This window comes from Macaca nemestrina, chromosome 11, assembly GCF_043159975.1.
Source record: "Macaca nemestrina isolate mMacNem1 chromosome 11, mMacNem.hap1, whole genome shotgun sequence".
Taxonomy (NCBI): Eukaryota; Metazoa; Chordata; class Mammalia; order Primates; family Cercopithecidae; genus Macaca; species Macaca nemestrina.
In genome coordinates, this window is record NC_092135.1 from 105,815,979 (window position 1) to 105,838,643 (window position 22,665).

Below are 22,665 nucleotides of genomic sequence, written 5' to 3' on the forward strand. Positions count from 1 at the left end.
TGGAAGCTTTTTAGTGCCTTCTCTATCCCTGAGATCCTGAAATTTCATAATATGGCTTGCTATGTACCTTTTCTTTCTTTTTTCTTTTTTTTTTTTTCTTTTTTTGAGACGGAGTCTTGCTCTGTCGCCAGGCTTGAGTGCAGTGGCGTGATCTCAGCTCACTGCAATCTCCATCTCTCAAGTTCAAGTGATTCTCCTGCTTCGGCCTCGCAAGTAGCTATGACTACAGGCGCACGCCACCAGGCCCGACTAATTTTTTTGTATTTTTAGTGAAGAAGGGATTTCACCATGTTGGCCAGGATGGTCTCGATCTCCTGACCTTGTGATCTGCCTGCCTCGGCCTCCCAGAGTGTTGGGATTGGGATTACAGGTCTGAGCCACCGCACCCAGCCTGGACCTTTTCTTTTTATTGGGACCAATAAGTCTGCAGACTATGTCTTCTACAGAATTTTCTTGTTTCTTTGTTCCTTCTTTTTCCTGATATTCTTAGTATTTAGATGCTGAGCTTCTTAGACCAGTGTTTCTGCATTGATCTTTAATTGTCTCCCCCCCCCCACTCTCCCATTTTCTAGTTAGTCTTTTGTTCTACCTGTTGGGCATTCTTTTACTTTATGCTCTAACCCTTCTATTGAATCTTTCATCTTTTTGAGGGTGTTTTAACAATTTTTTAAAGTTTTCATTTGCTTCTGGATTTTCACAACTCCCATGCATTCCTTTTTCCTATTGTTTTGCTCTCTCTTGTTGGAGGCTTCCCTCACATGTGTGATAGTCCCTGGCTTTCTCTAATTGCAAGCAGGACTTTTGTTAACTGGTGGTTCTTACTGCAAGGACATTGGAGGCCAAGCCAGCCTTTAATTTAGGAGACCTCCGTCTGTTACCTGGTGGGTCTTATCTTATCTTTTCTCTTTTCTTATTTTTCTCCTTTCCCCTTTCCTTTTTCCTTTCCTTTCCTCCTTCCTTTCCCCTTTCCATTCTCCTGTTCTGTCCTTTCCTTTGCTTTTCTTTCTGACAGAGTCTCATTCTGTCACCCAGGCTGGAGTGCAGTGGCGTGATCTCAGCGCCCTCTGCCAAGATGCAACCTCTTCCTCCTGGGTTCAAGCAATTCTTGTGCCTCAGTCTCTTGAGTGACAGAAATTACAGGTGTGTGCCACCACGCCTGGCTAATTTTTTTTTTTTTTTTAGTAGAGACAGGGTTTTGCCATGTTAGCCAAGCTGTTCTCGAACTCCTGGCCTCAAATTCACCCACCTCAGTCTCCCAAAGTGCTGGGATTACAGGTGTGAGCCGCTGTGCCCTGCTGGGTGCGTCTTTTCTGAGACTGTTCAGTTTCTTCAGAGAAGACTCTCCCAGTTTTCTACCTGGGGAGTACAAGCATGGCTGCTTGTTTTCCAGAAGCAGAATTGGAAAAAGGGAGGTAGAGTTCTACTTCTCAGTGTGTAGTTTTTTTTCCCATTTCTCAGATTTCAGTCCTACTATTTCTGAGCCCAGACCTTATATATTCTTTATAAGATGGGAGGACAGGTGGACCTGGGACTCTAACTACATGTTTTCAACTGACCTTGCTGGTTTTGTTTTATGTTTCATTCTACCTTCCAAGGTGCCATGTGTCTTTGAGATTGGAGCTTGCCTTGGGTTCTGCAAGACAAACTAACTTGATCCTGTTCCAGTCACTCTCTCTAGGCACTAAAGTTGTGCTTCCATATCAGTTACCATTCCATTGTCTTTTTCATCTTTCAAGATTTATTAAAAATCATCTGCTGTGGCCAGGTGCGGTGGCTCACGCCTGTAATCCCAGCACTTTGGGAGGCTGAGGCAGGCGGATCACTTGAGGCCAGGAGTTTGAGACCAGCCTGGCCAACATGATGAAACTCCATCTCTACTAAAAATATAAGAATTAGCTGGGTGTGGTGGTGTGTGCCTGTAATCCCAGCTGCTCAGGAGGCTGAGGCAGGAGGATCACTTGAACCTGGGAGGTGGAGGCTGCCGTAAGCCAAGATTGCACCACTGCACTCTAGCCTGGGCAACGGAGCAAGACTCTGTCTCAAAAATTAATTAATTAATTAATAAACTCTCAAAAATGAATAAATAAAATAAAATAGAAAAAGTTTCTGCTGTCATTCCTGTTGCCTGATCCTGTGTATGACCTTTATTTTATGTCTTTAATTCTAATGAAATTTCAGGAGAGCGAGGAAATACATTTATGGTCAACCTGCCATGTTTAACCCAAATTTAGAACCTTTATTTAAAGTGTAAATCTAAGTTTAAATTCAACATAATGATACTAATCCAGACATTTTTTAGTTATACCTATAATAAGCATATTATACTCTTCTACTAAGGGCTTAGGAATTGTATTCAAACTCTGCACCCTGCTATATTGTCCCATTACTGTGCAACATAGATGGAGGTGTTTTCATTAATGCACAAAATGTCAGGAATTTTTAAGTTAATTAAAAGTCATTCTTTTTTTTTTTTTTTCTGAGATGGAGTCTGTAGTAGCATTTACCTCTTATTTTAAATGGGTTAAAATAAGAGGCATTAGGCACAATGGGAAAAGTCAGTGGGTAGGGATAGGAGTTCAACAGGTACTTTACCTTTAAGGTTTCAGTTGTGACTCAGTAGACTACTAAGTGTGATTATTTTATATCTTTGCTATTCTACCTTAAGTCTACTCAGTACCCCTTCCCTTTCTTGTTACAGATTGTCATTTGTGCAGACTAAATGAAGATGAATGATATATTCTTTGTCCCTATTTTGTGACTACCTGAAATAACATCTGTAAACTTGCAGTAGTGTTTTGCTGTTTGGATTTTTTTTTAAAAAGTATTTATATTTTATATTATTATGTTTGCCGGTAGTTTGTTGAGGTTGTAAGTCAGCATTGGTAAGGCTTTAGCCTAAAATAAAGGAAATTGTTGAGTTTTCCCACAAGATGATGGGGGAATTACCTGTTGCCAGCTATAATTGCTTTGCTCAGAAGCTTAATTCTGCCACCCTCTAGTCTCAAGAGATACAGGGATGCTCTTGATAACAAAAAATTTGGATAGTTGAAAGTTAGTGCTGTGTCTCATGCTACATATTGATTAGCAGAGAGGTTTCTTTTCTTTTTTTTTTTTTTAAGACCAAGTCTCGCTCCATCACCCAGACTGGAGTGCAGTGGTGCGATCTTGGCTCACTACAACCTCCGCCTCCCAGGTTCAAGCCATTCTCCTGCCTCAGCCTCCCAAGTAGCTGGGATTATAGGAGCCCACCACTACACTTGGCTAATTTTTGTATTTTTAGTGGAGATAGGGTTTCTCCATGTTGGCCAGGCTGGTCTCGAGCTCCTGACCTCAGGTGATCCATCCTCCTTGGCCTCCCAAAGTGCTGGAATTACAGATGTGAGCCACCGTGCCCGGCCCCACCTTCCACTTTGAATGAAAGTATTTGAATGAGTCAATTGTTATTTTTTATACTGTATTTGTTTTTTGAGACAATAAAAGTATATACATTAACACACACAGTTAATGTAAACTATATACATTAAATATAGCTTAAACATGAGTTTAGATATAGTTGAAAACATTTCTAGCTTGAAGGAGAATTTGGTCCTTCAAATAGTAATGCTTTTTAAAAATAGAATATCTGGGACTTTTTGTTAGTAAGAATTAAGTGACTGCAGTAAAAACATCTGAAACAAAATGGTGTTACACTGTATGGATATTTCTGATTATTGGCTACTGGCAATTTTTAAATGCATGCACTTTTAAAAGCAACAACTAGACCTTCTCCCTGCCCTGTCTTTACGTATGTGTGTGGGATACTGATGGGAGAGTGTGACAACGTGGTAAAAATTATCATATTAATAGGAAGAAGGAAGGCTCATCTGAATTAGTCTTTTTTTTTTTTTTTAAGTGTTAAAATTATTAGTATTCTGTGGTTTAAAAAAATGCTACTGTTACTTTCAGCTATTCCATGACTGAGATTTGGTTACTGACCTTATTTTTAAGGAAGAGAATTGTCTTAACATAGTTCAGGCTGTTTCAGTATTTGACTGTTGCACTCTTCCCAAATAAATGGATACTTCTAAAGTGTTTTAAAGATGGTTTATTTTTTAGAGGGCTCAAAAAGTTCATGGTCACCTCCTTGATACAACTGCAGATAAATTCTACTAATTTGTGTCTATAGTAGCATTTACTTTCCAAATTGTAACTGATTTAAATAATTTGTCGAACACTTGTTGAACTCCTAAATTTGTCCCCAATTCTGTGCTCAGCAGCCAGGGGTATGAGGAGGAAGAGTCCTTCCTTCCCTGGAGAAGCTTACCTTCTTTTTTTTTTTTTTTTTTGAGACGGAGTCCCACTCTGTCGCCCTGGCTGGAGTGCAGTGGCGCAATCATGGCTCACTGCAACCTCCACCTCCCAGGTTCAAGCAATTCTCCTGCCTCAGTCTCCTGAGTAGCTGGGATTACAGGTGCGCACTACTGCGCCCGGCTAATTTTTGTATTTTTAGTAGAGATGGGGTTTCACCATCTTGGCCAGGCTGGTCTCGAACTCCTGACCTTGTGATCTGCCCGCATCAGTCTCCCAAAGTGCTAGGATTACAGGCATGAGCCACCACTCCCGGAGCAAGAAGCTTACTTTCTTATGAGGGGATACTCCACAAGCAATTGGTATCATATAACAAGTGGTGAATTAGATGGATGAATGTACCAAAAGGGAAATGTTTTTTGGTGTGGCTGCTGGCAAAGGGATCCCAGAAGGTAGATGGGGCTAGCCTTATTGGGATAAGGAGGAAGAACTAGGTATTCCAGGCAGAGCAGCATGAGTGAGGCAGGCAAGTGCCATGATGCCTGTCAAATAACTTATAGAATAAAATTAGTAACATTTTGAAATGGAGAGTGTTCTCTGAGGTTCTCATTTGAGTAATGTAATGGCAGTTTTATTTAAATATGAAGTGAAAGTTAAATTCCTAAAGTTGTTTTTGTCATCTGTTTTTTGGAATATTAAAGTGATACTTTTTCTCCTCCATATAAGAAAACAGGCCCCCTCTCGCTGTGGGTGATGGAGCAGCCCTGGCAGACAGGGCCTCTGTGAAACACTTGTTTCTCATACTGTCTCCTGAACTAATACATTTAGTATTAGTAACTTAGTAAATGTAGTATTAGGCTTTCATTTACCGCAATAAAATGCTCTTATGCAAATATGATTTAAGACATTACATTTTACTGTAGTAAATGAATAATAGAAAATCTCAGCTGCTTTTTATTGCTTAAGAAAGAAACACAAATCTTATTGTAAACTTTTCCCATTAATTTATATAGGGAATGCATAACAGATGCTTGCCAGGTTTGATTATAGGTATCACAAGAGCAGCATTTTATAACCCATTCCTCAAAACACTGTCTGTGGGAGAGCCTCCACTGGGTTTCCCATAGAGCTGCACATGATACCACACTCAAGTCAGTTCATGGAGTGTAAGAAATATCTTAATGCTTTATCATTTGACATTTTAACCAAGGAAAAAACCACACTTTTATAGGTTTAACTTACTGTGACATTTTCTTCTATTTCCCTTCCCCTTCAGGTATCTCCAGGGCAGCTTACTAAAAAGTATAGCTCATGCTCAACAATATTTCTAGATGACAGCACAGTCAGCCAGCCTAATCTTAGAACCACAGTAAAATGGTGAGTACAACTAGGCTGCCAAGGGCTAAGTGACAGACCCCCTTATATGCTAAAAGCATCCTCGCCATCCTCGGTAATTTCAGCCATTTGATTGTCCTTTTCAGCAATCAGTTTAAGAAATTGGTGTCAACTATATATTGATTTCAAGGACCTCAATATGAATTTTCATTTCCTGTTTTAATCTTAGGGTGCATGGTGGAAGGGAAAGCCAGTTAGTGAAGAAGCAATCCCAGAAAAGTGTAGCTATTTATTTAATGCATTTATGTTAAGACAGTGTTGAACATAATGTGAGAAGGAGAGGTGCTTTTTATTGGATGTTTCTGGAAAAACATTAGTTTGTTATGAGTTACAGGCCTAAAACAATGTGTACTGCTTTGGAAACTACTCTTGGAAGAAGGAACAGCTTGTCCTCTGCTGGCACCACAGTGTATCTGCATTTAAATTTTCCCTGTCGTGCATGAGCACCTCTTGGGCACAATCTGAGATGCACTTTCAGAACACCCTAAGATGAACCTTTCAAGTTTATTTAAAAACTAACAACAACAACAAACAACTCCATTGGGGTTGTCAGGAAACTATTAACATCTCCTTCGATTATGAGCGTTGATTTTCAGAACACAGTTTGAGAAGTGCTACACTAGAATATTAATGTCCTTATTCCTAATTTTACTTTTCAGTCTAAAAACGTAACTAGCTTATAAACTTACTTGTTTCTAATGTACTAGCTTTTTTTTTTTTAGTTAATTCAATTGTCAGTAACTTCTACTTTAAAAGCAAAAAATTTACACTCATAATCATGTCACTTTCCTCTCTCCCTTATAACAGTAGTTGAAATCGAATTGTGTTTCAGCACAAGCTGGACTCTGACTCTGTCTAAAGTCCTGAGCTTTGACACCTACTGAGTAATCATTGAATGTTTGTATTCAGCCAGGATCCTAAATCCTTGAGTTAAAAAACCAGTCCACTTTGGCTAGAGTCCCTGGCTTCTTTTGAATTCAAAAGATTCTGATGTTTCTGTAAGATTCAAAGTAGTTTTAAAGATTAACTTTGCTCAAACAAGTATAATAGATTTCATGCTTTTTCCCCCCATTTTAGTCTTAATTTTTAGATGTCTACTTTGGGAAGTACAGAAAGTTTTAATTTGTTCTCAGTAAGTTTTAGAAATGGTCATTTGGTATATTTCACTATTGGTTAAATAAAGATTTCACTAGTAGGGCAAATTGACTTTTAGGAAAGATTTTGAAAAACGTTTATCATGGCTTAATAGTGCCTTATTCTCATGGGGTGGGTGAGCCATATCAGAATCACTTAAGCAACTTTTTTCAAAATGTATGTCTACAAACACATTCATCTCACCTCCACCTTCCCTTGATCTCTAGGCAGTCACAAGCCTTTTAGGAAAATGAAGAAGGCATGTGAGGCATAATTACACGGACAAGCACATCCCAGATGATTCTGATCTTAACCCTAACTCAGTCGTTCCCAAACTTTGCAGCATGTAGGAATCATCACCAGGGGAACTTTAAAAACAACCCTCAGGCTGGGCGTGGTGGCTCACACCTGTAATCCTAGCATTTTGGGAGGCCTAGGCGGGTAGATTGCCTGAGCTCAGGAGTTCGAGACCAGCCTGGGCAACACGGTGAAACCCCGTCTCTACTAAAATACAAAAAAATTAGCCAGGCGTGGTGGCGTGCACCTGTAATCCCAGCTACTTGGGAGGCTGAGACAGGAGAATAGCTTGAATCCGGGAGGCGGAGGTTGCAGTGAGTCGAGATCATGCCATTTTACTCTAGCCTGGGCGACAGAGCGAGACTCCGTCTCAAAACAAAACACACAAAAAAACACTTCTCATATCCCAAGTCATACCCAATGCCAATTAAATCAGAATGTCTCAAGTTGGAAGTTAGGCAGTTTTTAAAGCTCCTCAGGTGATTGCAGTGTGCAGAAAGTTTGAGAACCACTGCTTAATTGAGTGTAGGAGGATGAACTCAATTCTATTTGGTGGGACCGTGGGCAAGTCAGTTTTAAGCCTTGGTTCCCATATCTGTAAACTGGGTGTTGGATTAAATGTCATGTAAGGTTCTGTGGTCCTTTTCAGCATATAACTTGAAATTCTGTAATGTTAAAATCAATTTGGACATGAAACTGTTTGAAGCACTATAGAAGTATCCATCTTAGATGCTAATGTTACAGACTTTTTTAAAAAAGTGCTAACATTGTATAGACTTACTTTTAAAATTCAGATTTGCCTTCCCTCAATTATTTTGAGCCTCAGTTTAGAGACTGAGGGCAAATGGAAGCATATAGCTTACCTAAGACAACTCCTTGTTTCCTGATACACAACATCTGTGGGTAATTTAGGACTACAGTAACATATCTGAAAAGTCGTGTCTGTTCACTAATATTTAAACCAATGTGGAAGTACTTGCCATTAATATTACACTTTGTAGTTTTATGCTGCATTGTTAGCACTGCTTATTTCAGGATAGCTATACCTATCATTGGTTTTGTGTGCACTTATTTACTAATAAATTTTCTACTAATGATGCAGAATTGATCGTAAATGATTTTATTTGGTATAAAACACTTTTATTTAAGGGGAAATAATGAAAAATGGGTGAGTAGGTGATAGTTAATTAAATCAACTGAAATGCAGAGCCTAACAACTTAAAAAGCAAAAAATAAAAATAACCAAAAAACCAAACAGTTTAAATTTAAGCGTGCATACAAATAGGTAGAACTTGCATAAGATGAAAGGTTCTATGGGCAGAAGAGCAAATGGGGATATATGTAATTATTTATATGTTATAATAGTCAACAGAAACATGTATTTTAACAGCATGTTACTTAGCATTTTGGTTCTTGTATTTTTGCTGAAAGGAACTAAAACAAGGGAAAGTACCTATATGGTACTGTTCTGAACTAGAGGATTTCAGGGCCACTAGGAGGTTCCTCCCTTCCCTCATTTAAAAAATGTCTTCAGGCCTAACAAATGTTTAAATCAGTTGTTAAAAATAATTTTTTTTCCTTTCACAGTGTGACCTTAGCAATATATTACCACATAAAGAACAGGTGAGCTCCTTTAAAACCTGTCTTGTTATTCCAGCTAATTACTTTGCATGTTCAGTATTAGGTCATAACTATAGACATCATAAGCTGTAGAGTGCTATTACAGTATTGAACTGAATCATTTGTGGTTTTTCTGGTCCCTAAGACAGTTTTAACTATTAAATTACTGAGGATCCCAAAGAGTAATTGTTTGTGTTGGTTATATTGATATTTATTATATTAGAAATTGAAATTGAGAATTTAAAAAAAAACAACCTATATTTAGTTTTGGTTTCTCAACCTTGGCACTGTTGATATTTTGAGCTAGATAAGTCTTTGTTTCGGGGACTGTCCTGTGCATTGTAGGATATTTAACAGCTGTCCCAGGTTGTGACAACAAAAATATAACCCCTGACTGAGAACAATATTGTTAACACAAATAATATTTTCTCATGAAAAATAACTCTCTTCAACAACAAAGTTGAGTAAAATGTGTGTCATGTATTTATATTTTTGCAACTCTGGTGTCCAGCTTAATAGAAAACAGCTGGATTCTCATCTCTGTCTTTGTAATTAGTTTTTTTTTTTTAATTTCAACTTTTATTTTAGATACAGTGAGTACATGTGTAGGTGTATTACATGGCTAATATTGCACTCTGGTAGTGAGCTGTAATTTGTTTTGAAGAAGTGATAAGAAGATGACCTAGCCTCTTGCAAATACATAGTTGGTAAAAGGTATATTTTTAAAGCTTTCAGATGGTTGTGGGTATTCTTTATTTTTTAATTTATTTTTATTTATTTGGTTTTTTTTTTTTTGAGATGGAGTCTTGCTCTGTTGCCCAGGCTGGAGTGCAATGGCACCATCTCAGCTCACTGCAACCTCCACTTCCAGAGTTCAAGCGATTCTCCTGCCTCAGGCTCCCGAGCAGCTGGGGTTACAGGCGCATGCCACCATGCCTGGCTAATTTTTGCATTTTTAGTAGAGATGGTGTTGCGCCATGTTGACCAGGCTGGTCTTGAACTCCTGACCTCAGGTGATCCACCCGCCTCAGCCTCCCAAAGTGCTGGGATTACAAGCATGAGCCACCACACCTGGCCAGTATTCTTTAATACTACCCAACACTCCACAAGTGCTAGTTTCTTAAAATGGTTACAGTGGAATTTCATGTATCAATGAATTTTTTGTTAGTACTCACCCATCTGTCTTATACAATAAATGTATCATTTCCCCTTACTTGCTTTTATAATATTATGCATTGGCTATATGGAAAATATTGGTTCACGTTTCTTTTTTCTTTTTTTTTTTCTTTTTTTGAGACGGAATCTCGTTCTGTCACCCAGGCTGGCGTGCAGTGGTGCAATCTCAGCTCACTGCAACCTCCGCCTCCTGGGTTCAAGCGATTCTCCTGTCTCAACCTCCTAAGTAGCGGAGATTACAGGTACACGCCACCACACCCAGCTAATTTTTTGTATTTTTAGTAGAGACAGGGTTTCACCATGTTGCCCAGGCTGGTCTTGAATTCCTGAGCTCAGGCAATCCGCATGCCTCAGCCTCCCAAAGTGCTGGGATTACAGGCGTGAGCCACCGCACCCAGCCTGGTTCATTTCTTGACAGTGTCAAAAGCTCGCTTTTGTTAGTGTCCCCACCAATTGTATTAAAATATTTTTAAGTATTGAGAAGCTATTAAACTTACATAATAAGGTACAAGTTTCTCCAAATCCTGATTTTTAGTTTGAAAGCTTGAATTTTATCATATCATTGCAACAAATAGTGTTATTTTCTTGAAGTGACGGGCCCACTTCATTTTTTAAAATTATTTATTTATTTATCTTTTGAGACTGAGTCTCACTCTGTTGCCCAGGCTGGAGTGTACTGGTGCCATCTTGGCTCACTGTAACCTCTGCCTTCCGGGTTCAAGTGATTCTCCTGCCTCAGCCTTCTGAGTAGCCGGGAGTATGGGTAACTGTCACGATGCCTGGCTAATTTTTGTATTTTTAGTAGAGTTGGGGGTTTCACCCTGATGGGCAGGCTGGTCTCAAACTCCTGACCTCAACTGATCCACCTGCCTCGGCCTCCCAGAGTGCTGGGATTACAGGCATGAGCCACCACACCTGGCCACTTCTTTCATTTTTGAGAATGATAGTCGTATTTTCAAGTAAAAATGATATTCTATGGAAAAAAAGGCTTGTTTAGCTCACAATTAAATCACAAGTGCTTTTCCTTAACACAGCCATACCTTGTTATGCAGAATTACTTTATATCTACTTTCTGCTTACTCAGAATAGTAAAAAGAAAGGTCAATATTTAATAATACCATTAATTTTTACTGTTTCATCAAGGATATTCGTAAGTGAAGCAGGTGTTTTTCTTAAACTGCAAGAGGCAGTAAAGAATAGAATGACTACTAGTATAATTTGGTAGCACTGCCTTGATTTCATGCTGAGAAGCCAGCAGTTTACCCACTTTCGCTGTTATACATTCATTACAAATGTCAAACAGTCAAAAAGCAAGCAATATCTTAGTATTCTTTTTTTTAAAAATTATTTTTATTTCTAAATATTCAATCAGCTTTCTCAGGTTGAATAGTATTCTTTTTTTTTTTTTTCGAGACGGAGTCTCGCTCAGTCGCCCAGGCTGGAGTGCAGGGGCGCGATCTCGGCTCACTGCAAGCTCCACCTCCCGGGTTTACGCCATTCTCCTGCCTCAGCCTCCCAAGTAGCTGGGACTACAGGTGTCCGCCACCTCGCCCGGCTAGTTTTTTTTTTTTTTTGTATTTTTTAGTAGAGACGGAGTTTCACTGTGTTAGCCAGGATGGTCTCGATCTCCTGACCTCATGATCCGCCCGTCTTGGCCTCCCAAAGTGCTGGGATTACAGGCTTGAGCCACCGCACCCGGCCAGAATAAGTATTCTTATAAGAACAGTTTTGACCTCAAGGACCTCTTAGAAAAGGATCTAGAGGGTCTCCAGAAGTCCACAGACCACACTTGGAGAACCACTGGTTTTATTAAATGAGCACAATGTATTAGTTTTATAAACTTGTAAAGATTATCAAAGGCTTGTCTCTTTTAAAGTAAAAAGGCAATACAGTTTTTAACTCATCAAACTACTTAAAATAAACAAATATATGTCAAGAATGTAATACAGAGAACTAGAGAGGAAAAGCCTGGGAAATCTGAATCTCATTCACAGTCATTAAAGTTCCGAAGATTTTATTGCCCACCACTACTGCTTTGTAAAATGTTCTTGAGTTCCAATGAGGGGTTAGAAGAGTGAAAATACACTTTATTACCATTGCCTGTTAGGGAGGGCCAACACTTAAAGGCAATTCTGAATTGTCATTGTAGAAAAGACTTCACAGTACAGAACCTCATGTGCTGAGTAAAAAGAGGTCAGGAAATCCTCTGAAGGCTGGGATCCAGGAGAAGAATTTGTACAACTGTTCGCTTTGGCGAAGCAAACACCAAAGCAAACAGGAGGCATCTCCTGCCACCCCCAGCAGACATTTTACTCAGTATTAACAGTTCCTGAATTAACTTCTTCAATGCATATTCTTATTTTATAGAGATGCAAATAGATCCTTGGATATTTTTGATGAGAGATCACATCCACTTACAGTAAGTGTCACTTTTTTTGAGGTAGTATTTTTCTCTCATAGAGTTATGTTTATTTCATGCTGATATTTATAAATAGTCCTAACAAATAAATGTGATCTCTATGAAGATTATTAGAAAACAATTTAAATTTAAATCAATTAAAATGGTGTGAACCTTTAAAAATTCACTTCCTCAGGTATATGATAGCCGCTTGTGACTAATAACTATTGTATTGGACAATGAAGCCTTTGAGCCTTATGGTTACAGGAAACTAAAACTATTTTTTCAAAGTTTATTTAAGAGGATCATGACATGCCGCGATTAGTAAGACTTTCGAGCCTACAAGTAGTTTACATTTTGATAGAGTTCTGTGGAGGGAAAGTGGAAAGGAACATAAAAATTTTCTGAGTTGTGCCTGTATTTTTCCTTAATGATAAATGGTGATGAGTTTTGAATCATTATGATATTTTAAGATGCAATTGTTTATATTTTAAAAACTGAAAGTCATGTCACTCAACCAGAATTATTTTAAGGGGTACATGGGCTCAAACGTCAACACTGCTGGTCTTAAGAGTACTTAGGCTGACTGGGTGTAGTGGCTCACTTGAACCCGGGAGGTAGAGGTTGCAGTGAGCCAAGATCATGCCATTGCACTCCAGCCTGGGCAATAAGAGTGAAACTCCGTCTCAAAAAAAAAAATTTGTTTTTCTTCAGTGGATACTAACATTGCATCTTTTCTTCTTTCAGCGAGAAAAAGTTCCAGAGGAATACTTTAAGCATGATCCTGAGCACAAATTTATTTACAGATTTGTTCGTACTCTTTTTAGTGCTGCACAGCTAACAGCTGAATGTGCAATAGTAACTTTGGTAAGATATTTCTCATTTATAAAGCGTCTTTAGAAATTAGTCTTGTATACAGGGTATGGTCCTATTTTTCAAATAAAAATAGGTTCCTGAAATTATCATCAGAACTTGTAAGAGAAACCTGTCAAAGGAACGTAAATATGTACCTTCACATTTAATCATCATTATGGTTGAACATGTTTCCATTGCTTTTCTCATCACAGAACAGTTGCTACAAAAGGCAGCCAGGGAGATTTCTGGTTTCTCCCCCTACCCATCAATGCACATGTACACATTCAGTGTGTACACATACAAGGCATGGTGGCAGGGCTGGGGGTTATGGAGAGTGGTAACAAAACCATGTGGTTCAGAGCCAGATACTGATTCCAGTGTAGGTCTAAGCCAAGTCCCAGGCTCTATTCCCCAGGTATTTCCCATGTGTGTTGTGATTGAGAACTATTGCTCTAAATTCTTTGTTCCTTGGATGATGGGTTTTAATCATCTCTGCCTACCTCTTGTGCCTGCTTGTGATGTTGCCCAGCAATGTGGTACAAGTAATACTTGGACAAAGGCTTTGCTGATTAGCTTACTAAGCTATAACTGTGTCCTTAACTTTATGTCCTCCATACAGAATTCCTATGGTAAGATTTTATCATTGAATAATAAATCCTATTCAAGTGGTTAGGATTGTTTTACTCTTCCCCACAGCAAACCTATAGAGGAAGGTCAACTGCATGGCCTGGAGGGAAAGAATACTTAGGTCAGTACCTACTCCGTTAGCATCCATCTGGAATTTAGCAGAGAAGGCTTCTGCTGTGCACTTGAATAGAAACCCCTCAGTGGGTACTGGATCAGATTTAGGCGTTTTCATGGAGCTGTAAGCCATTTGGAACACTTAGGACATACTGTAGAGAAGCAGGAGTGGTGCTTCCAGAGGTAGAGAGACAGGTGATACAGGAGGGAAAGCTGTATAGGAAGAGGGGGAGTTCATTATAGATGGTTTAAGCTCTATGTGCCTGTGAGGTAGCAGAGTGGCAGTGTCCAGTAATCATTTGAATATACTGGACTGGAGCATGAATCTGAGCTTAGAGGTAAGGAATGAAGAGTTAGAGTAGCTGTTCAAATACAGAGAAAGGGTGCAGAATGAAAGTGGACAAGCTAGGCATGGTAGTGCACACCTGTAGTCCCTGTTACTGGGGAGGCTGAGGTGGGAGGATTGCTTGAGTGCAGTAGTTTGAGTCCAGCTTGGGCAAAATAGCAAGACCCCCATCTCTAAAAAAAGAAAAGAAAGTGGATAGAAGTAGATCTCTAAAGACTGTTAGCATTTGAGGGACAAGCCCCCAGATGGAGTGGAAGGAGGAAACCCAGGAGAAGGTTATAAAAGAACAAAGAGTTCAAGATAAGAGAGGCTGTGGTCCCAGTGTTAAATGCTGCCAAGAAGTTTCTGATTCTGTAAATATTCACTGGGTGCCTACTCTGTGCCACTATTCTTGTATTTTGTATTTGTTGTTGTTGTTTGTTTTAATTTTTTAGTAGAGCTAGAGTCTAGCTATGTTGCCCAGGCTGGTCTCAGAACTGACCTCAGGTGATCCTGCCAGAGTGTTGGGATTACAGACGTGAGCTACCAAGTGCTAGAGTAGAGGAGAGGATTGAACAAAATTCTTGCCTTTACGAGCTTATGTTCTAGTGAGGAGGACATTTTTTCAGGTAGTGGTAAGTAGCAAGAAGATGAAGCAGCATAAAGGGATACAGAGTGACAGGAGGGGCTCACTATTTTAGATAGAATGATCAGGAAGAACCTCTCTAGAGGTGACATTTGTGCAGTGACCTGATCAAAGTAGGAAGGTAAGGAGTGCCGGCATTACAGGCAGTCAGACAAGTGCCAAGACTAGACAGGAACATTGTGTGTGTGTGTGTGTGTGTGTGTGTTCAAGGAACAAACAGCAAGGTGTCCAGTGTGGTTGGAGTGAGTTGGAAAAAGTGGAGGAGGTGAGGTCACATGGGCAATGCCACATACAACTCATAGGGCCTTTTGGCTTGCAGGCCACAGGAAGGTTTTGTTTTGTTTTGTTTTTGAAACGGAGTCTTGCTGTGTCACCCAGCTGGAGTGCAGTGGTGCGATCTTGGCTCACTGCAACCTCCACCTCCCAGGTTCAAGCAATTCTCACTGCCTCAGCCTCCCGAGTACCTGAACTTACCAGCGCCCGTCACCACGCCTGTCTAATTTTTTTTTCTTTTTTTTTTTTTTTTTTTAAAGTAGAGATGGGGTTTTGCCATGTTGGCCAATCTGGTGTTGAACTCCTGACCTCAAGTGATCCGCCTACCTTGGCCTCCCGAAGTGTTGGGATTACAAGTGTAAGCCACTGTGCCTGGCCAGGAAGAAGTTTTTATTCCAGTTTGATGGGTACTTTTGGTAGATTTTGAGCAGGGGAGTGAAGTGCTCTTAATTTAAGAGGTTATGCTGATGGCTTGAAGAGAGTAGACCGTAATTGGCAGAATAGAGGCAGAGAAGAGAGTCAAGAAGCGACTAGGGTGATGTAGGTGAGCAGTGACAAATGGCGAGCAGCCTACCAGTGAAGGTGGTCATAGCAGGAATTGCACACAGTCTGGAGTGGGGTAACTTGAGCGTAGGTATTTGGCCTCAGCAACTAGGTGAATGGAAATGGCCTGTACAGTATTAGGGAAGACTTGGGGAGTGGAGCAGTGGGATGAAGAGCTCTGGCTTGTAAGTGTGAAGACTCTGGGGACCTTGGCAAGAGGAGTCTCAGGAGAGTGACAGCAGCAAGGGACAAATAGGAGTGGGTTAAGGAGAGATGAGAGATGAAAAGCTGATACCAGGGCATGATGCTTTGAGCAGATGAGAGGACACATCCGGGGAACTGTGGGGAGGGGGATGGGAACAAAGGAAACACACTGGGGAGAATCTCTGGCAGAGAAGGAGAAAGCCTTCAGAAAGATGCAATTATGGGGACAGTGTTCTGCACAAGTGGAATGGGATCAACTGCACTAGTGGGAAGAAAAGAACTCACTGACACAGGAGGGCAAGTGGTATCAGTGAGCATCAGCACATCATCAGCTTACCAGTAAAGGCAACAGGAAGTTGAGAGATTGTCTATGTTGTTTCCCTGTGGTCTAATTATTCCCATTGAGAGTTGAACCCTGTGAAAGAGGTTCATTCTTAGGATACTGCCAGTGCAGAATTTTGGGGGAAAAGGAACAGAATCTGTCTTAAGAACATGTCATGTTCAATACCTATTTTTGAAAACACAGTTGAGTTTGGAGAGTACTGCCAGATCTCAGCTGCCTATCTGATAACCTTCAGACAATAAATAAGCTCTGTTAAAATGAACTTTTTTCAGGCTCGGCACAGTGGCTCATTCCTGTAATCCCAGCACTTAGGAAGGCTGAGGTGGGCAGATCACTTGAGGCCAGGAGTTTGAGACCAGCCTGGCCAATGTGGTGAAACCCCGTCTCTACTAAAAATGCAAAAATTAGCCAGTCGTGCTGGCGGGTGCCTAGCTACTCAAGAGTCTGAGGCAGGAGAATCGCTTGAACCCAGGGGGCGGAGGTTGCAATGAGCCAAGATTGCATCACTGTACTCCAGCCTAAAAAGATTTCTTCTTGTCTCGATACAGAGTTCAAGTAGCATACAGACATATTCTTCCACAGAGAACCCTTTGAGGTGACAGCAAATTACAGCTTACCTCTGTAATCTTTACTTAGCTGTTCACTTTGCTCAATTCTTTGAAGGATGTTTGGTAGATGTAAAATAATTCATGAAGTTGTCTGATAAACTGCTTGGCAGGTTTAGAGAAATACCAGGAGTCCAGAGACGTCCTTTTGTCCATGTGTGTTCCTTGTGGAGGCACTGAATACGGGGAATATTTTATAGCCCTAAAGACCTGCCCCTATCATGCTGCTCTGCACAGCAGCCACTGGGTGGCTCTCTTGACCAGCAGTTCTTCAAGCTAGTGCCACAAAAGGGTTAGTTACTGTGAAAAGGAGAAGGTAAAAATGTGCTCAGTATTACTTCATATTTGAGCATAATATAACTACCTGTAAAATTACTATCTACTAACATTGCATCTGGTAGGCACTCAGTATTTATTGAACAACTCTATTACGAGTGTGGAGGTGATAAGAGTGCCTCTCTTCATGATGCCCTTTGCTGAGATGTCCAGTCATTCCTGTGACCAAAATTGGGCAGGAAATGTATATGGGCAGAGTAGGCAGCACAGATATCTGACCTACAACTGTGATTTGGTGTCTCGCTTTGGCTGACTCAGCAAAGTCTCTGTAGAACATAAGAATAAAAGGCACTTATTTTCTGGTCAAAAACAGAAGAAATCTGTTAGTCATGAATTCTTATCAAAGCATTTAGGGGCCAGGCGCGGTGGCTCATGCCTGTAATCCCAACACTTTGGGAGGATCGGGTGTATCACCTGAGATCAGGAGTTCGAGACCAGCCTAACCAAAATGGAGAAACCCCGTCTCTACTAAAAATACAAAAATTAGCTGGGAGGCCGGGCGCGGTGGCTCAAGCCTGTAATCCCAGCACTTTGGGAGGCCGAGACGGGTGGATCACGAGGTCAGGAGATCGAGACCATCCTGGCTAACACGGTGAAACCTCGTCTCTACTTAAAAAAAATACAAAAAACTAGCCGGGCGAGGTGGCGGGCGCCTGTAGTCCCAGCTACTCGGGAGGCTGAGGCAGGAGAATGGTGTGAACCCGGGAGGCGGAGCTTGCAGTGAGCTGAGATCCGGCCATTGCACTCCAGCCTGGGCGACAGAGCGAGACTCCGTCTCAAAAAAAAAAAAAAAAAAAAAAATTAGCTGGGCATGGTGGCGCATGCCTGTAATCCCACCTATTCGGGAGGCCAAGGTAGGAGAATCGCTTGAACCTGGGAGGTGGAGGTTCTGGTGAGCTGAGATCGCGCCATTGCACTACAGCCTGGGTAACAAGAGCGAAAAAAAAAAAAGCTTATCAAAGCATTTAAACTGAACTAAAATCAAAGACCAGTGTTCTATTTTACAGGTTTACTTAGAAAGGCTTTTAACTTATGCTGAAATCGACATTTGTCCCACTAACTGGAAAAGGATTGTTCTGGGAGCCATTCTTCTTGCCTCAAAGGTTTGGGATGATCAGGCTGTATGGAATGTGGACTACTGCCAGATCCTCAAGGACATTACAGTTGAGGACATGTGAGTTTCTTAAGGTTTTGGTGAACTTTCTAACCATTTTCCAGTATCTTATTTGTTTCTGTAAAGTTAACAAAGAATATTTGTAAAGGTTACATTATGCAGATAATGGAAATAGGCATAAGACTATATATTTCTATCTTTAGTATAACAGTTCACAACAGAGCAAGACTCTGTCTCAAAAAAAAAAAAAACTATATATTTTCCATCATTACTTGATAGGTTTTGATGTGTGATAATCTGCTTGATAAATTGAAAAGTATTTTTCGGGTGGTTTTTGGCAAACATCTTACAAGTATACTACCAGAACAACATAGTACAGTAAATATGTTTATTTTATTTTATTTTTTTCTTTTTTTGAGACGGAGTCTCGCTCTGTGCCCAGGCTGGAGTGCAGTGGTGCAGTCTCGGCTCACTGCAACATCTGCTTCCCAGGTTCAAGTGATTCTCCTGCATCAGCCTCCTGAGTAACTGGAATTACAGTGGGATTACAGGCATGCGCCACCACGCCTGGCTAATTTTTGTATTTTTAGTAGAGACAGGGTTTCACTGTGTTGGTCAGGCTGGTCTCGAACTCCTGACCTTGTGATCCGCCCACTTGGCCCCCCAAAGAGCTGGGATTACAGGTGTGAACCACTGCACCTGGCCCCTTTATGGCTTTTAAAAAGTTATCTGCCAGTTAAAGCTCTTTGCTCTTTTTTTTTCATTCATTCATTCATTTATATTTTTTCATGTGACCAGTAGGGTATAAACAGCCCTTAAAGGGCATATGTCTGGCCTTTGAAATAATTGTTTGGCCACTATTAAGGTCTTAGGGCCTCTGGACTATTGAGAAGTTACATAGCTTCAACCGGAGTCACACATTGTATATTTGCTTTTGCTAGTCTTTCCACATTTTATCTGAAGGTCTGTTTTTACAGAAGCCTTGAGATATGAAGATCCCTGTGCCCCTGACCCCTCCCCATTAGGAGTGTTTTTTGTATTTAGAAATTGGTCTGATGAGTTAGGAAGCTCCATTGTTCCCCTTAGGCAGTCTGAGAAATACTGCTGGGGCATCACCCAATACTCACCACACTTGAGAGGCTCTCTGGGTACTCCAACAACCACAGCACCACTTTGGGGGCCTTGAGTTACCTATGAGAGTACAAGGAGCCTTACTGAGTCATGGAGTTCCTCACAAATGGCACCAATATGACCCTGAAACAGCAGCTTCATCAGGGCTTCCTTCCAGTCTGGCCTCATGACTGCTGTGAAGGGAAGGGCCTTGGAGCTTGGTAGGCAGGGTGAGCCAGGGAGGCATTTCCAGCAAAGCTCTTAGGGTGCCAACTGGACAGTGAGAATGGCTTTGTGGGTGGCATTTAGAAAAATATGAAGGAGCACCTCTTGATGATGTTGAGTAACAGAGGAAGATCAAGGTCATGACAGGCAGTGGCAAGACTTTGTTTTTATTGCCTTTGCCCATTACTCCATATGACTGTCATTCAGAATTACCATACCATATATTCACAACCGAAGTGAGGATGCTTGTGACTAAAAAGGAACCAGTGATTGTGGTAGCTGTTGAAGTGGCTTTTGGTGAAGTTGACCACTTTACTAATGGTGTAAACCGAACAGCCCTAGTGATATTGCTGGTAGCCATTTTAGCAAAGGGTGTGACAGCAAATGAATTTGAAACAAATGGAAGTACTTTTGGAAGTTGCAGAAGCTAAAGTGACTTTGATCACTGCTGTCATTAGTCTGCAAACTGGTTTCTTCAAGGAAGCAAAATTTATAATTATGAACACTAAGCCCTACCATGATGGCAGCTAAAATGTTCTCAAAACCTGCAACTGAACTGGCTGAAGTTCTCGTTCTAGATACAAGATCAGAGAACATGCAGGGAAATGTGCAGGTTTCTACAGATGTAAGCTTCAGGAGCAGCAGTGGCAGGGGCCAGCTCCAAGAAGACCAGTTCTAGATAGTTGCTGTTTGTGTATGCCCAGGGCAGCACCAGGAGCTATGCTACAACCAGGCAGCTTTCGTTTATGATCTTTGGAAAGCATTTCAACAAACCGTTTAATATACATTTGTCTCATCCCCCTGCTGTTGACTATTTGTAGTGGTCTCATTTGAGTCTAAATTGAAACAATTTTAAATTGGTGTCTATGAGGTTATTCTTAAAATTTTTCAACATCTACATGTCCTGTTAGAATATATTTCCCTTTAAAAGAGTAAGTTAAACTGAGCAGCTGCTATTAGACGGTTTGCTGTGCCTGTAAAGGGTATGCTATTCAGCCACCTATCCATTTAAAAAACAACAAAAAACGTAGAAGATGCATGTTCTGTAGGCATAGTGCTTTTCTTCAGTGATTAAACCTCTATTAATACGTGTGTTAATCCTATGAAGTACTGTATTTCTACACAGTTAAAATGTATTAGTGGAAAAAATATAAAAGGGATTGTGAAGTGCATTTATTACTGTAGTAAATTAAGTCCTGATTAGCTGATTATCAAAACATTATCTGATTTACATTTCTATAGGCTTATGGACATATGAACAGGAAATTAATTTTGGAAGTAGGTTCAGTTGGGTTTTTAAGCTCAGCAAATGAGAAAACCACATCTCTGCTCATATTAACTGCTCTCCATACAGGAGATCATCAAGCATTTGTTGACTTAGCCAGTGGATAAAATATTAAAACTTTAAACCCAAGAAACCAAATATGTTGTTTAGGTATTTATCATTTTTATACAGTTAAGTACTTGTAGGGATTACTGTGAAAGTGGTTAAGATTGGCCGGGCGCGGTGGCTCAAGCCTGTAATCCCAGCACTTTGGGAGGCCGAGACGGGCGGATCACGAGGTCAGGAGATGGAGACCATCCTGGCTAACACGGTGAAACCCCGTCTCTACTAAAAATACAAAAAAAACTAGCCGGGCGAGGTGGCGGGCGCCTGTAGTCCCAGCTACTCCGGAGGCTGAGGCAGGAGAATGGCGTAAACCCGGGAGGCGGAGCTTGCAGTGAGCTGAGATCCGGCCACTGCACTCCAGCCCGGGCTACAGAGCAAGACTCCGTCTCAAAAAAAAAAAAAAAAGAAAGTGGTTAAGATTTTCTCTAGTTTTGTGTTTATTTGCTTAAGCATTTGGCAGGGGCAGCTGTGTGGTCATGTGGCTGAGTACTACTCCCAGCCCTTTCCTCTCCCACTGCATTCAGCTCACTCCTACATTCTGTTCTGACCAGGATGGTAGATACTGAGCACCTCAGGGTTTCATTCCTAACTCAGAAGAAACACTGAGTTTTTAAGTCCAGTGACCTACCACGAGGCATATCATAAAATGGGTTTAGTCTAGCCGAGACATCCACCTTTGATCTTTCTGCCTTCCAAAGTTTAAAGAGTATCTTTACCCTGTCATAGTGACAGTTTCTCACCTTCATAATATATTAAAGTGAGCAGAAACTTGCATTATGCCCTTTGACATAGCCTCATGCGCTGGGACAGGGGGAGGGGATTCCCTTCCCTGTAATGTAGCTTGCTTATTTATTTATTTGAGATGAATCCTTGTTGCCTCAAGGGTTTTTCCCCCTCAGAGATAATAGCAGTGGCTCTCGATGGATCCATTTGTTGCCGTGGTGATATGCCCACTCCTTTTGTTGGTGCTTCTCAACTTCAATAAGCCCCTTCCTGTTATCAGCCCGGTGAAAATGTCTGCAAGTTCTTCAGAGCTAATAAACAGCATACATCATTCCTTTCATCTGATCACTATAGTGGGGCCTTGTGAGTGAGCATGAAGTATGAATTGTACAGCTGCACTAATGGAACTCTGAAGAATGAGGCCCGAGTCAGCAGCACAAGTGTATCAGAGGCCGTAACCTTCAACCTTCATCCCAGTCCCAGAGTGCTGGGATGCAGAAGGGACCACAAGTAACTGTACCTTGTGTGAACATTAGTATGTTAATATAACTGGGTAGCCTATATTTTAAAACAGAGTTTAGAGCTATTCTAGTCACTCAGAATGATATTTTTGAAGATAGCCCACTTGACTGACATTGTCCTGTGCTGGTTCTGTTGTGTTCTTCCTCCTCCAGGAATGAAATGGAAAGGCATTTTCTGGAGCTTCTTCAGTTTAATATTAATGTTCCTGCCAGTGTTTATGCCAAATACTACTTTGACCTTCGCTCCTTAGCAGATGACAACAACCTGAATTTTCTATTTGCTCCTCTTAGCAAAGAAAGAGCACAGAACCTAGAGGTAAGGCTGTGAAGTCACTAAGTGGGGTTTTCCATCAGCCACCAAAGCCAACATCTGTGACTAAATCATATTAAGTAGTGATTAGGAA

General features: G+C 40.8%; 1 protein-coding gene across 2 annotated transcripts in view; it reads left to right on the forward strand.

Moving 5' to 3' along the window:
* The window catches only part of LOC105468004 (cyclin Y like 1), a 45,170-nt gene that overhangs the window by 20,128 nt on the left and 2,377 nt on the right, over positions 1 to 22,665 (forward strand). The window contains exons 4-9 of one of the 2 annotated variants that reach the window (XM_011717882.3): positions 5,564 to 5,664; positions 8,701 to 8,736; positions 12,277 to 12,328; positions 13,055 to 13,174; positions 18,186 to 18,352; positions 22,415 to 22,577. In XM_011717882.3, the coding sequence (XP_011716184.1) occupies positions 5,564 to 5,664; positions 8,701 to 8,736; positions 12,277 to 12,328; positions 13,055 to 13,174; positions 18,186 to 18,352; positions 22,415 to 22,577 (639 nt within the window). The remainder of the gene's footprint in view (positions 1 to 5,563; positions 5,665 to 8,700; positions 8,737 to 12,276; positions 12,329 to 13,054; positions 13,175 to 18,185; positions 18,353 to 22,414; positions 22,578 to 22,665) is intronic. The other variant, XM_011717883.3, reaches the window with a different exon arrangement.